The sequence below is a fragment of the Acinonyx jubatus genome, chromosome F2 (assembly GCF_027475565.1).
Source record: "Acinonyx jubatus isolate Ajub_Pintada_27869175 chromosome F2, VMU_Ajub_asm_v1.0, whole genome shotgun sequence".
NCBI lineage: Eukaryota > Metazoa > Chordata > Mammalia > Carnivora > Felidae > Acinonyx > Acinonyx jubatus.
Window position 1 is genome coordinate 43,338,477 of NC_069394.1, and position 16,532 is coordinate 43,355,008.

At 37.1% G+C, this 16,532-nt stretch overlaps 1 protein-coding gene across 15 annotated transcripts in view; it reads left to right on the plus strand.

The window, feature by feature from the left end:
* The window catches only part of TRIQK (triple QxxK/R motif containing), a 283,919-nt gene extending 270,660 nt beyond the window's left edge, over positions 1–13,259 (plus strand). For all 15 annotated transcript variants that reach the window (XM_053208576.1, XM_053208577.1, XM_053208578.1 and 12 more), the window contains 2 exons: positions 6,144–6,224; positions 12,439–13,259. Coding sequence is in view for 2 of the 15 variants with exons in the window: in XM_053208575.1 (XP_053064550.1) it covers positions 6,144–6,157 (14 nt within the window). In the remaining 13 variants the exon portion in view is untranslated. The remainder of the gene's footprint in view (positions 1–6,143; positions 6,225–12,438) is intronic.
* Positions 13,260–16,532: the final 3,273 nt, after the last annotated feature.

A 16,532-nucleotide genomic window follows, 5' to 3' on the forward strand; every position in this document is an offset into this window, starting at 1 on the left:
TTACATGGTTATTTTTGAGAGACAGAGAGGGAGGTAGAGGGAGAGAGGAAGAGAGAGCACGAGCAGAGGAGAGCAGAGAGAGAGAGGGAGACACAGAATCCGAAGTAGGCTCTAGGCTCTGAGCTGTCCACACAGAGCCTGCTGCGGGGCTCGAACTCAGGAACCATGAGATCATGACCTGAGCCAAAGTCAGAGACTTAGCTGACTGAAACACCCAGGCACCCCTGTTTACTTACGTATTTAAGCTATTATGTTTCTCTAACACAGAAGTGAGGCTGAAGATCTAAGATAGAGAAGGTAATTGATGGAGGAAATCATAAAAGAAGGCAATTGACTCCGTGCACCAATGGGAAGGGAAAGACCAGTTTGTTCTCTAAGACTAAAAGGAAGGAGTTGAATTGAGGGTATGTAAATAAGTGTATAGATAAAGAGAGCAGAATTGAGGAAGAGCATGTGTGATGATCTCATCTTTCCTCTGAAAGTAGGATATTTTCCCTAAAAGTGGTCCCAAGGAGCTCTATCTCCATTTGTACTCCTATGGCACTATTTTCTGAAAGATTCCTTAAAAATGCTCTAGAGTGCCTTTTGTTTCTACATGCACACACACACACACACACACACACACACACACACACACAATCTTTAACCAAATTATTTACTTTCTTGAAAAATTACTATTGGTCATATTGGCTGTCACATACGCCCAGAGTGGGCTTACTCTATGACTAAAGAATAAAAATAGATTCAGTAGTAAATTCAAGCCCTCCAGATATCACAAAACAATGTATAAGATTGCAAGATGAAAAATTAAAAAGAAAACAAAAGAATAAATAGTAGAGAAGAAATTAAGAATCACTGCCTATTTTTAGCACATTAGAAAAATGAACAATTCTAGAGGTTTTTAATTCTTTGAGATTTTTCTGTACTAACTAAGATGAAAGAGAGAGAGAGAGCAGATGGAAAGAGAGAACAGAAAAATACAAACCTAGAAAAATAAATATTATTTTGCTACTCTATGGATCCTCCACAACATGGTGCTTGGCATATGGCAGGAGTCAAGAAATAGATAACTAATGGGCTGATATAAACACTGATAAAGGAGTCATATATATGATTCATACAGAAACATGTAACTCCTTAACAATGGCATGATCGCTAAGAGTGAAGAACCTCAGAGAATTAGAAATAATTAAGATAAGAACTGGAGCAGCGCTCTGTGGGCATTGTGTACCCATATGAAAGGCCATGTGATAGCCCTTCCTGACCCCAAAGCCCCTGGGTGTTTTGACAGGCCTTATGAATATATCGCTAAGTGCGAGGCTGTGGATGGCTGACTTGCACCTGCTCTCAGATCCCACCCAGCAGCACAAGGGCCCATGGGAAATAGGGCCAGACCTGTTTGGCTTCAGCTCAGCGTCCACTTCTATCGACAGCCATAAAACTCAAATAGAGTCTAAGGAAGTGAGATATTTGGTAAACAGGAAAACGGGATTGCCATTTGTCCTGGTTTCACACCAATGGTGGGAGCCAATATAGTTGATCACAACAAAATTTTCCCTTGATAGCTTCACTTTACATCTTCAGTGACCTGCCTGGAGTCTGGCAGAAAACATGCACTGTATGGCCAGAGAAGTCTGTGCTTTCTCTTCCCTTCACTTTGCCATCCTGTTAAGGGACTGACAAATATTAACTAACATGCTCAGGCACATCTTGTTCCTGTGACAGTTCTGCTCACTGAAGCTAGAATAAGATAAATATAATACTGTATTATATACTTCAAAGTTACTAAGAGGCTAGATCTTAAATGTTCTCACCACAAAGAATAAATAATAAGGATATGGGCACCTGGGTGGCTCATTCGGTTAAGCCTGGGACTCTTGGTTTCGGCTCAGGTCATGATCTCCCGATTTTGTGGGGTTCAAGCTCCACACTGGGCTCTGTGTTAACAATGGGAAGCCTGCTTCCAATTCTCTCTCCTTTGCTCTCTGCCCCTCCCCCGCTTACCATGTCTCTGTGTCTCTCAAAAGTAAATAAGTAAACATTAAAAAAATTAAAAAGAAGCATGAGATTTTTCTCTGCTTTAGAAAAAAAAGAATAATTATGCAATGTGGTAATAGTGTTAGCTAACATTATGGTGGTAATCCTATTGTAATAGATAAACATATCAAATGTACACATATGTGGGTCACCTTAAACTTCCACAGTGTTATATGTCAACCATATCTCAATAAAACAAGCAAAGATTTGCCAGCATTGCAGTTCTGTGAAGTCAGTTCTACCCAGCTTCAGATACTTCTCAGCCCATCAAACTGGGGTGGATTTTCTGCTAAAATTATTTTCTGTAGTCGCCAAGTCCCCAGGCAGGGCTTTTGCCTACATATCTGATTTGCTCTCTATTTCTCTGCTGGGACTCTTCACGCTCTGAGTACTGTTCCCAACAAAACTCCCAGTTCTAGAAATTGATTCTGCTGAAATAAAAACATAATAGTATAAGGATGTTAATTCTAGCAGAATTTGTAGCAGCAAACAACTGGAAATGACCTTTGTATCCACTATGGAGAATGGTTGAATAAAGTATATATCCACACCATGTAGTATTACACAGATATTTGCCAGGTCTAGAAAGCTATTCAAGATATAATGTTAATTTTTTTAAAGGACTCCAATAGTAGCAGTTATAATGTGATCCTACTTTATCCTGAAGGTGAAATCTTTGTCTGTTGGTGTGTCTATGATTTTACATGCATTAAATAAAATAAAAAAGAATAAGTATCAAATTGTTCACATCAGTTAGGTCAGTCGGGAGATTGAAAGGTTATTACATATGTATTGTTGATGTTCTTAAGCATGAATTGCATCTATAACTTTAAAAATAAAACACCTATGTGTGCCTGGGTGGCTCAGTCAGTTAAGTGTCCAACTCTTCGTTGTTGCTCAGGTCATGATCTCACGATTTCATGAGCTCAAGGCCCATGTCAGGCTGTGGGCCGGCAGTATGGAGCTTGCTTGGGATTCTCTCTCTCCCTCTCACTCACACCATTTCTGTCTCTCTCAAAATAAATAAATAAACTTAAAAAAAATTAAAAAATAAAACACCTAAAAACTCAAGATACCTTACCCTCATCCAGACTTGCAGCACCTCAAGGGAAGTGCTATATGAGAAGACTTAACGATAAATAGAATGAATAATTTTGTGGAGGGAAATAATTGTAGACCCATTAAATTTCTTTTAGCTCTTGGAAACAAGACAAGTTATTTCATCTACAAAGATATTTCTTCTACTTCTCTCTTACCACATTAGGAAATCCTCACAATCTTGATCCATTTTGAAGATCCACATGAATTTTAAATAAAGAAATAGCTTGTCTATTTACTTTACTTCTGACCACTATCCTTTGTTAACACTTAAATCAAATGTTCTTTCCAGAAGGAGCCATAGTCCCAGAAAAATAAGTTCATTCTCCTCTCAGGTGATGACATGTGAAATCTAACTCTTTTCTGTGTATCAAGTATTTCATTTCAAGATCCTTAATTGGGACACAGAGACTTAGAGATATTGAACACCATAAGCAGCTTTGGGGCATTAAAACAATTCCCCATGATTCCTGCACCCCCCCAACCCCACGCCCTGTCGTTTTCATAGCCACTTGTCACTCTTATGAAATGCCAGGACTGCTCCTAGACTGACTGACACAGCATGGCTGACATCTCACTGGAAGGTATGATTGAAAATAGTTTGATGTAAACTGAGAGAAGTTTCCTAAGATACTGGGATCCAGAGCTGTAGAGCTTGAGGATTAAAAAAATAAAAATCCTAATTTAAAAGTTTTCTAAATATAAAATTGAAGGAGGCTTCCAAGGCAGGAGGCAGGTTTCTATTTAAAAAAAGTTTTTTTTGTTTGTTTGTTTGTTTCAGTTAAAAACTATAAACTGGGAGTTTGGTATCATGTTAGGCCTTATTTTCTAAAATTGTATTCTAACTGTTAAACACTTGAGCTTAGGAACCTACCCTATGCTCCGGTATATTCATTCTTCCTCACAATGTTACACACATAGAGAATGTTCAATAAAGGTTGGATAACAGAATTTCGCTACACAAATCCATAAAACTTTTAAGGATTCAGGAATGGTATTTTTATATTCAGCTGCAATATTAATGATAGAATATTAATGCACTATTAACAATAGAAAGAAAAAAAAGTTCTGAAACTAAAGAAATGATTTGATACCAAGAATTTTATGTGTGGGGGTTCGCACGCAGGCATACATGCGTATGTTCACTCTCCTGTGTAAAACTTTGTATGTAAGATAAAAATCTATATAAAGTAGTAAATAATGCAATATCTTGTCTTTTAAACTAGCACTTCTTGCTTCTGACATAAGGTAAGGAATTCAAAAAGTTCAGAGAAAAGCAAAAGGCAAATTGAAAAAGTTTGATAATGGCTTTTTAAAATAAGTCAATAGAGTGAGGGAAAGATGGAAATGAAGCAAGTAATATTGATTGCACTATTTACAAAACTGTTTTTAGGTTATTACAAGTGGTTATACTATAGGTTAAACATCTATTCCAAATTTGTCAAGGGTCTTAGGGATGCACTATCCTGTGTCCATGCAGCCATAAGGCTACGGCCAAGGATCCTCCAGGAGCAAAAAGGAAATTGTTTTCTATTGAACTTTTTCAGAAATATCCCTCTTTTTCTCTTCTTCCTCTGTTTTCCTCTTCTACCCACTCATTTTCTCTTCCTCTTCACAGTCTAATCATAAGTAATCCTTTTCTTGACTGCTAGAAACATCTTTTTTGGCTCCTCTTCTCTCTTGGAGGAGTTACCTTTTGATCTCAGACTCACTGGAGACTGGTGCCCAGAATGGTAAATAAATCCGAGTTCCATGAGCACCTTTTAATGTCTGTGATTCTAAGTCCATAAAATCTTTCATCCTTAGTAGTAAAATTGGAGAAAAAAAATGGTTTCTCTCATTTTGAGTCAGGTTGCATTGCTAACATGAACCTAGAACTTCTTTTTGACACTTGATTTCCTCTCTGGCAGAATGAAGCTTTCCTATTCTTTTTTTTTTTTTTTTTAAGAAATTTGTCAAAGTCTCTGAAAGTGTCCCTTAAACCCCTCCCCCACCAAAAAATGGCACCAGAAAAACCCAGCCTGATCAGTTAATGGTCAATGAATCAGAAACATACGGATTAAATTCTCCTTAAAACACACAAGGGTTTAAAAATTAAGCAAAAAATTACTGAGCAAAATATTTGTTTGCCAAATCCCAAATGTTTGAAAAATAGTTCAAGATGTTTGTTGAACCTGAAATGGGCTGGAGTTACCCATCCATATTTAATTCAGGCAAAAATAATTTTTACCAGATGAATGCTCTCATTAGTAGAGTGCATAAGAAAGAAAAATCAATAACAATATAAAAGAAATTTAATTTTTTTTTAATTTTAAGTATTTTTCCAGCCTTATGGAGATATAATTGACGTATAACATAGTGTAAATTTAAAGTGTAAACATGTTGATTTGATACGCTTATGTATTACAAACTGATTACCACCAGAGCATTACCTAACCCCTGTAACATGCCACATAATTGCCATTTCTTTTTTTGTGATGAGAATATTTAAGATCTATTCTTTGTAAAATGTAAGCACTCAAACTGAAAACCAATTGCCTTTGTGAAAGGCTCTCCAGGAAGATGTAATGACTCCATTCTGGATTTTCCAGGCCACCCAGGACACACCCCAAGTTACGTGTTTTGTTAAGCTATGCATAAACCCTGCTGTCTGCAGCCTGTGTGTTCTTGTGCTTTTCAGCTCAGCTTTTTCCTTTGGTAATATGGCCAACAAATATTGTGGGTTGGTGAGAATGACCATGTCAAGAGCTTGTGACTGGAAGAAAAATCTCTTCCCAGGGTAACTTCGGCCCTCAGTGATTATAAAGATTTCTATTTAATTACTTCATGACCTGGTCTTATAGATACTGGTCCCATCAATCTTGATGAGTGATTCATCTTATCCTAACAGATAGATCCCAGACTAGATGGCGAATAATAAGTGTTTTTGCTGGAAAGTTAAAGTTAATACTAACGAGTTGGTGAGTACTGTATGTAAATAACATACTTTTTCCAAATATCTTTTCTAGGTATAGAAGTTTGATGAAGCAAATGGATGGAAAGAGTGAAAAAAAGAAATTGGAGAGGAAGGTGAAAGAGAGAGGAAACTCGTAAGTACCTTCTGTTATACTTTGGGGCTAATATAGTTATAGCTGTATAAGTTTTAATGGGAAGAAGCTGGAATATCAAAATGGGAAGGGGCTTTAGAGATTATCTAGACTATAGCAGCTTCTTCATCTTCCAATTTCCAGATATTTCACTCAGTAGCCTTAGTTTTTAAAAGTTACATAAGACTATGCATTAATTTTCTCTTGCTGTCATATTAAATTAGCACAGATTTAGTGACTTAAAACAATACAGATTCATTATCATGCAATTAGGCAGGTAAGAAGTTGAACACAGGTCTTCCTGGGCTAAGATCAAGGTCTCAGCACATCTGCATTCCTTTTGGAGGCCCTAGGGGACAATCTGTTTCTTTCCCTTTTCTAGTTTCTAGAAGCTACTCACATTCTTTGGCTCATCTCCGTCTTCCTCCATCTTTAACCACAGCAGTGCTGCATCTCTTAAGACTTTGCTTATGTGTTCCTCTCTCTCTCTCTCTCTCTTCTGCCTCCTCTTCCCCTTGTAAGGGTTCTTGTGATTAATTGGGCCCACCCAGATAATCCAGGATAATCTCTCTATTGTAAGGTTAGTTTTTTCGGTAACCTGAATTCCATCTGTAATCTTAATCCCCCTTTGCCATGTAACAACATATTCACAGCTTCCAGGGATTAGGACAACATCTTAGAGGATAGAGTGTGGGCATTATATTACCTACTACACACTATAATCTCATTTGTAGATGGAAGCCCTATGGGAGAGAGGGATTAGATTTGCCTCTATGGCAAATTTCGTTTGCTCCATGTTTCTATGTGAATGGAATGAGATAATAACAACCTGCCACCTCTAGTAATTATGCTCAATGGTTCCCAAACTAGAAATGTGTCTTATCTCCTGCTTATAGTCCAGACATTGATTTGCTTTTTAGATATGGTCAGGCTACTCTGTGAACTAAAAGAATCAATGAATCTTTAATTATTGAGTGGCTGCTGTGTGCCTAGAAGTGGACTCCTGACTAAGATCATTCATTGGTGCAGTATTTTGGGGATTTGGAAACCAAACCCCTAGCATGTAAACAAAAGAGGATCTATGTAATAAGGAGTTGGGGTCGTTATCTCATAGTGGTCCAGAGTGTTTCCTGAGCATAAATTAAAAAAATTTTGGCAATGAGGAGAATGAAATGCAGCAGAAAATAAACGTTTATTATTTTATTATTTTTTTTAATGTTTATTTATTTTGGAGAGAGAGAGAGAGAGACTGAGTGCAAGCAGGGGAGGAGCAGAGAGAGAGAGAGAGAGAGAGACAGAATCTGAAGCAGGCTCCAGGCTCTGAGCTGAGCTGTCAGCACAGAGCCCGACGTAGGGCTCGAACTCACAGACTGCGAGTTCATGACCTGAAGTTCAATGCTTAACCGACTGAGCCACCCAGGAGCCCCAGAAAATAAACTTTTAAATAAAAGATGGAAAACGCATTGGCCTGTGTGTGAATGTCCTAAAAAGTAAGCACTGCAGTAAACTCTGATCTCCTGAATTCAGAAATGTAGTTTATGGGGGAAAACAAAGCATTTAATGATTTTTTAAGGCACAAACAATAGTAAAAATTGATAAAATATAGTGTAATTTTCCAGCTACATTCAATACAACTAGAATAAAATTTTCAACTAATTTTAATTAGTCATAACAAGGATGCATTTAATTTTCTCATGTTTATTAATATGATTTAATTTTTTCTATTATCTCACCTCTTCATTGTTCCCTATATCATGAAGTATTTAGCACAGTGACCAGCTAATTGGTCACTCATTCTGTCTTCATAGGAAGAATAAATAAAAAGTAAATTTAATACATTAAATAAAATGTATTTATGGCATCTGAGTATTAATATGTTATGTATCATACATGAACATAAATTAAAGTTAATTAATTAGTTAATTGGTAAGAAAATATTAAAAATAGCTTTGAGCACATGATTACCTCAGTAAAACAATTCTTTAAAAGTACTAAAAGAGAATGATACAATATAATATTCTACATACAATACAATGCTACATATAAATATCTAGTGATACAGAAATTTTTAAATATGCTCTTTGGATCTATGCAACATGACGTATGTTATGATTTCCAAATTTCTCTATGTACTCAGTGGGAACATCTAGTTGGTCAGAAGGAAACAATGTATCAATATGCTTTTTAAGTTTTCATTTTGGGAAGCCTGGCCCAGTCTCTCACCTATTTTAGGACCTCTCTCAAGTTATAAAGGTATATGCATGCTGTGCAGTCAAAGTAAATGTCACTGAGTTATAAAGATTATCTCATAATGAAACAGTTGTTTATTATCACTAACACTAGGAATATCTATTAATTTATTGAGAAAAAATAACCAGCTGTTATTTTAAGCCCATTATATACATCATCTAAGTTATCTCTTAAAAGTACTAGAAGGTAGGTGTCATTGTGTGCAGTTCACAGTTAAGGTTCAAAAAAGTGGTTAATTAGTCTGCCTTAGGAACTTATAATTGATTCTAAGCACTGTGTCCTTCTGCTGGTCTCTAACTGACCCTAACTACTTAAAACTAACCTGATGTATTTTTTAAAATAATACTAAACTGGGCACCTGGGTGGCTCAGTCGGTTAAGCGTCCGGCTTCGGCTCAGGTCATGATCTCAGTCCATGAGTTCGAGCCCCGCATCGGGCCCTGTGCTGACAGCTCAGAGCCTGCAGCCTGCTTCGGACTCTGTGTCTCCGTCTCTCTCTGCCCCTCCCCTGCTCATGCTCTGCCTCTCTCTGTCTCAAAAAAATAAGTAAAAACATTTAAAAATAAAATAAAATAATACTAAACTAACAAAACCCTTCTGATGGGCTCCCACAGAACCGAAGGGAGTGTCGTATCACCCCTCAATGTGTTGTGAATAAGGACAGGAAGTCTACATATGAAAATCCTAATTTCAGTACTAAATACCAACTTTAAAATTATTTCTGATAAAGTAGCAAAGATGACTTTACATCACTTACTTTGGAAAAGAGGAGATGAAATGAAAACTGAATACTGAGGGGCATAAGCAAAGAAAATGATCTTAAATCCTGACCTTCTCCTTTCGATATAATTATATTGTGAGATTCTTTTTCTTTCCACTTCTTTGAATCCAACAGCATTCTAGAATCGTTAAGGACTAATTCTACCTGAAGAATGACCTGGAAATTTTAACCCCAAAGAGAGTTTTTCTAATTATTTTGATTTGTTCTTGAGGGCACATATAGGAAAACACAAGGATAAAATGAAATCTGACAACTTTAAAAAATTGAAATTATTATTCAAATATAAGATTTTATTTCCTTCATGAGCTTTTCCCTGATTATTTCATCAAAACAGATTTTCAATAGAATAATACATTTTTCTTAGTAGTATTTTCTGCTCTGTCGAATATCTATTTCATACCACAGAAAGTATTTTGGTAAGTGAATGTTTATGTTATTACAGTAACAGTTCTGTAATTTTTAAAATGTACATCACTTAAGCATTTGAGGCCAAGTTCAAGTAATGACCATCCCATACTTTTCTTCTGTACTTTTTTTCGATACATTCTGTCATTTGATCTTCAGGGAATCCCACAATACAAGGCAGGGCCTCCTGAGGGGTATTATTAGCAATTGAAATTTCTTCCCCTTGTATGGTGCATGCTGACAACTTCTTCATCACTGTCTTCTGCCCAGAAACCTCCCCTGAGTTGTGGACTCCTATATCCAGTTTTCTGCTGGCATCTCTGCCTAGATATCCCATAGGCACCCCAAACTCAACGTGTCTGAACACTCATCACCTTCTCCACCACACAAGCTTTGCTTCCACTGTTCTTGGGTCAGCCTCCATGGGTCCTATACTTTGTATTCTTGAGTCTTCTCTATTTTTGCAGATTTTACTTCCCAAGTATTTCTTGGCTCCTCTCCAATGTCTTCCTCCAAGCTCAGCACCTAAAGGCTCCTACTGGCTTCCTGTAAATCCATCCTTCACAGAGTCACCCAAGTGAATTATTTCAAATCTAAATATGACTACAGCACTTTCCAGAAGATTCTTTATTGTCTTCAGAATTAAATTCATGTTTCTTAGTGAGAAATATAGACTCTTTGTGAGCCATCCTATACCTTTCCAGCATTCTTCTCCCCTAGTCAAGTTAGCCAGAGTTGATCAGTATTGTTCTGTCTCATTGTTTGACACTTTTTGAACTCTGGTGGCATCCAATCACTTGAGCCCCTTAAACAATCACTGTTTCCTAATGTTCTTTGCCTCCTTGAACTGGCTGCATTCCGTTTATAAGACTCTGAGTCTTAGTTCACACGTCACCTCTTCCTCTATCCACACCCACCTGAGATGAGTTCTCTTCTTTGCTCCCACAAACCTGTATGTTCATCATTACAACTGAACACAGGGTCATGTCGAACCTGAGCATTTCTTAAGAAGAATACCTGGAAATATCTGGGGCCTTTCTATTTTCAGTGTCTTACACTTTTTAGGCCATGTGCAAATGTTTGCAGTTGAACGAATAAGATACTAGAATATGGGTCTCTTTCTCTCTCTCTCTCTCTCTCTATATATATATATTTTTTTTTTCTTTTTTGGTTACACCATGCTGTCTCTACTGCTGATCCTATCTACTTTAAAACCCAAATAAGTACTGCAATTTTGGTAGGACAGAAATCACTAGTTTGAAATGTTACATTTTCATAGTTTGATACCATACACAATAAGCAGAATTTTCAATGAAAATTGATTGATCTGGTAAAGCGTTCATATTCTGCTAGCTATTTTCACAGTTTTGGGTCCAAAATCATTATAATATAGTTTCTACTTTAGCATTCATCAAAACTACAAAAGAAATGTTGCCATTCATGGATGTATTAGTGCAATAGGGCCCAATGCTGCTTTCAAAGACTATTTTCTTATACAGAGACATTTTATAGTCAGGCAATCATCTTGTTAAACATTTCCTATAAAATTTTAAAAATCATTACCTGGGAGTCTATCACTGTGGCACTAATCACACCTCTACAATTAAGCTTATTTCAACCCTTTCACTGGAATTCTTTTTCTTTAATCAAGGGTTTATTATTGGACTGTTAATGTGAAAGTTGAAATAAAAAAATCTCAGCTCACGAATGAATTGTAATAGCAGTTATAGAAAACCCTGAGAAATTCTAATATTTTTCTGTGAAGTTTATATTAGGATGTGGATTTTACCCCCCTCCCCCCACTTTTTTTTCCTGTAGAATGTTTTGCCTTACTTAAGGGAACTGAAATTTTTCTTCATGTCTTTAAGGATATCCTTAATCTACTGCGTTTGGGTTTTCCTTGGTATGAACACAAAAGCACAATTATTTTATTAAGCTGGAGGTACAAATACATCACTTTTCTACCTTTTCTACATCACTAAATGGAAGTGCAGTTTTGACTTTTGTAAGGAAAAAAGGGTTAGAAAGTAATTTTATCTTGCCAGGTGAATCACCCAGCTTTTATACCTCCCAAGAGTTTCACTGAGAAGAATTTTAAGTTCAAGGACAACACGTATCTTTATACCAAGCTAGTCAGATTTCAACTTTAGAATGAGCTAATTTGGTATAAAACTATAGTTTTGAAGCAAATTCACACACGACTGCATTTGCAAAACACAAAAATCCTATGAATAATCAGAGCCACCCTAAACCTCCTGAACTACCTGCTGTGTTCCTCCTCCCTCTTCACCACCACCCCTTCAGTTCAAATCCCAACCATCTGTCACCTGGATCAATATCTTTCTGTCACCTCACATCATCTCTTTCTCCTTCGAATCAATTTTCCTGGTGATAGCCTCAGAGATACATGTTTTTGAGTGATTATACCTTTTTAAATTGGAATACTTATTGGTTGCACTCATTCTGTTTTTCAAGATAAAGAATAAAGCCTTGACATGAGAAGCAGGCATTATTATTTACCTAGCCCTACATCAGTACCCATGTTGGTTCTCCCTTGCCCACCTTACCCCAAGAGCTAGGAAAGCTGATAATCACTTCTCCAACCTTTCTTGCATTTGCAGCTAAGAGACGGCATGTCACAGATTTCTGACCATGGGGTATAATTGTAAATGTGCTGAGGACCAAGAGGACCTTTGCTTTTTCATATGAAACAGACAGATGTAGCTGATGCTGCTACCCTTTCCTTCACTTTTTCCTGCCTTGAATATGGCTATGAGGTCAGGAGTTTCAGCAGCCATTTTATGACCATGAGATGACAAGTGTGAGGATTAAAAGCAACCCACTAACCATGGATAGAGGAAAAACAGAATAAACCCGGGTCTCCATTGGCATCGGTGGACAGCTGAACGAAGGTAAATAATTGTCTACCACTAAAATCTTTGTTATTGAACTTACATTGTTAAAACTGTTAGTAGAATCTTCTATTATTTGAAATCAAAAGCGTTCCTAACAGAAATACATGGCGTACATTGCCTACCATAATTCTCCCACCTTCCAGTGATATCAGTGTTCTTTGAGTTCCTAAAATGTTCATCCCTGCCTTGGTGACTCCTATCATACCACCCAATCCCCCACCCTCACACTTCACCTAGCTAATGCCTTCTCAGTCTCCAAATCACAGTTAAAATGTGTCCAAGAGACTTTCTCTGATCCCTAGAGTAGGTCATCTCCTTCAGTTATATACTCTTGTAACTTCCACTGATTGTCTTTCTTGGTACACATTTGAAGCACATATTCACACGCATAGGTATTTAATAATATTGTCTTTTCCACGAGAGTGTTCAGAACGGTTGAAGCTATATTGCTTACTATTGTCTGCCCAATTTTTAGCAAACAGCATGGCATTGAATAAGCATTGAGTTACTTCAAGGAAGGAAAGAAAGAACAAAAGAAGGAAGGAAGAAAGTTCATGTGAACTAAAATCTCAAATCTGAAGTTAAACTTGGGCTTTCCTTTGAATTTTTAGCTTTCTATCTCATGATAGTGGTATTTCCCCTGCCAGGTAAGTATTGCTTTCTATCTTACATGTGAAAAAAAAAGAAAGGAGGAAAGAAAGAGCCTAAAGTGAATGGCCTGTGTTTTTGAAACCCAATACAAAAGTATCATAATGCACTCTGTTGCAGAAAGTGTTAAAAGAAAAATCCGTTATTCCTTTATTATTTTGGTTTCCTTTGATCTCATTTAATTTTGTCATTACAAAAAAAGCAAAAAACAAAAACAAAAACAACATTGAGTTCACGTGTTCTACTGCAGATTGGTGTTTGATGCATCGCTGTCAGAGAGCCAGGAATGGGAAAAGTGATCAGTTTTGACATTGGATTTCATGGCTTGCTAAGGATCCAGTAGACTCCCAGAAGTTTATGCACGGTCTATAAGGGGCCATGAAACTCTCTGAAATTATATACCAAATTTTGTATGTACATGCAGTTTTCTAGGGAGAGAGGTTAGAGCTTTAATCAGATTTTCAATATGGTTTTAGTTAAGAATAGGTTAAGGTTAAGAATCACTGGGTTAGGTTACTAAATATAGTGGTGGTTTTGGAAATCAAAAGTTATATACTTTTTAAAAAGATTAACTTATAGGTGTTTACTATATGCATATTTGGGGGAAATGTACTTGTAGTATAAATAAATCCATGTTTTATGGGGTTTTTTAAAGATAATTGGATCAATTAATCAATCAATTTGTTAATCTGCCACTTTGCAATGCACTAAGATAATGACACTTCTTATATATCACTGTGCTAAGCTAATTAAATGCATTATATCACTTAATTTTTGTAGCAAATCTACAAAACTACTATTATTACCCACCTTTCCCTGTTAAAGGAATACAGTCTCTGAGATTTCCAATAACATGCTCACTGCAGGGTGAGCTGAATGCAGGGAGAAAGTAAAGTAATATATTTCCAGCCTTCATGAAAACCAAGACTTGTGTAAATGAGAAAATAGTGATCATTTGAAAGTAATGTGTTGATAATGGCCAAAGATATAGTAAATGATATTAGTAATAATAAGCACTCTAGGATCTAAAAAAGATCCTTGGGGATTCTGTCTAGACTGTGATCACTGGTTAAAAGCTGAGTAGAAGACAAAAAGAGAAGATTTTAATCAGGATCAGGATCAGGATTTAATCAAGATCAGGACTGACAAGTGAGTCAAGGGGCGAAGGAGTCTGGCTGAACTAAGCAGTGGACTCTTGTTGGAGCAAGGGTAGATAAGGTTGGAGAGGACGTCTGGGTGTAGTTTGACGGTCTTGTGTACTAAACTAAAACGTTTGACCTTTGCCCTTAGATAATGAGAACCACTTGAAGAGTGTTTTGAGCTGGAAGGTGACATCATGCAAACTGTTTTTAGTAAGATTAATTTGGTACCAGTCCCCTGGATGGACTGGGAATAGGCAAGACCAGAACAAGGTGGTTCAGCCAGAAAAGCATGGAGAACTGGGAGAAACAGTGATGTGGATGGAAAGAAGGGAAGAAGAGGAAGGGAAGGATTTGAAAGGCAATCCCAGGAACAGCTGATTTTGCTCAGTGTAACTGTCTGTTTAAAAATGGGCCTTCCCATAAAAAAGGGGAGAGCAAGCAGAAGGCTCCATATTTGTGAAGTTGGACTCTGAAGAAGCTCCTTATACCTCACCTCCACCCCTTTCAATCTCTGCTTCTCCTTCTTTTGCGTTCTGAGTTATCTGTATTTTTGTCTCCATTTTTGATTCCTAGACTTGTTCAACAGACTTATTTTATTCCTGTTGAAGGACAAGCATTCATCTAATGCTAGAAAAACAGTAATAACCAAGAGACGCAAGGCCTTAGCTATGATGGAGCTCTCATTCTATCGTTGATAGACAGTCACCAAGTAAATGAACACATCCACAAGGAGAAAAAGGCAGAGAATTAAAATAAAGTAATGTGACAGACAATGGCTGGGGCAAATGTAGTCAGAATGTTAAAGTGGCCCTTCTGAGAAAGTGACATTTAAACAGAGATTTGAATGACAAGAAGCAGACAGCCATACAAAATATTGGTAAAATATTTTTTTAGTGCTCTGTGTACAGGACACAGTGCAATGGCCCCAAGACAGAAATGAACTTGGCCTGTTCCAGAAGCAACAAAGGGACAGTTGGCTTGAATGTAGTAAGGCACAGTGAAAGTGGAAGGAGATGATATCTGAAAGGTAAGTGGAGACAGGATAAGATAAGGCTGGGTAGGCCACTGTAATAAGTTAGGGTGTTGGCATTGTAATGAGTTAGGGTGTTACTCTACTTGGGAAGGAAAACAATTGGAAAGTTTTCAAGAGGAATGGAAGATAAGAGCTAATTTCCATATTTAAAAGATCACTCTGCTGCTCTCTGGAAAATTGATCACAAGGGCCAGAGGAGAGGCAGGGAAAAGATAGGGAGTATATTGCTGTAGTTCAGTCAAGAAGTCACTGTCAGAGGAGACTTGACCAGAAGTTTTACAGAGAGTAGTAGAAAACTGTTGGGAATTGGGATGTATTTTGAAGTCAGAGTTGGTAGTTTTTACTGATGGGTTGGGTGTGGATAAAGAAAGAGCAGAATCCCAAATAAGTCTTAGATTTTTGACTTCAGCATAAACAATGAAATTAGGTAAGTGGAAAACATTAAGACTGAGTTGGGGGCAAACAAATTTTTCCTCTCTTGGCTATGTTAAATTCCTCTCTTCTGCTCTATTAGGTTCCAGCCTGACTTTCTCCTCTTTGCATAGAAAGCTGATGACTTAGTAACACCATTCCCTTGAAATATCTCCCTCCCTCACCCTACCAAGATGGTCAGCTCTTCTGTATTAGATTTGGGGGAAGTCTTGACTTCATGGACTGACATTGACAAGTAGCTCATGGTGGCTGGCAGACAGGTGAGGGCAAGCAGCAGGGGTGTTTGAGATGTTAAAGAGGACTGTAGGGTGTTAAAATTTAAGGTATTTTAAGGTTTAGGCTTGGAGGATGGGATTGCAATGGATAGACCTCTGGACATCAAGAGAGGAGAAGTAGATATATTTGACAACAATCTGAGATCAAAACAGGAAATTTTCACCATAATATTTTACATGAGTTAGAGATATACTATGTGGAAAGTCCTGTATTCCTGCTCTACAAAGAAACATATTGTGTAGAGTCAGTCTGGTTGCCAGATCATTGATCAAGAAATCCACATAAAAATCTGAACTTTAAAAATGCTCTGAGCTTTCAGAAATTTGTGCCAATTTAATTATTTCACTAATATTCTTTTATGTTAGCATCCATATATCAGTAAGAAACCTTATTTACAGAATTCACCAGCAGGCTTTAAATGGGAAGCAAT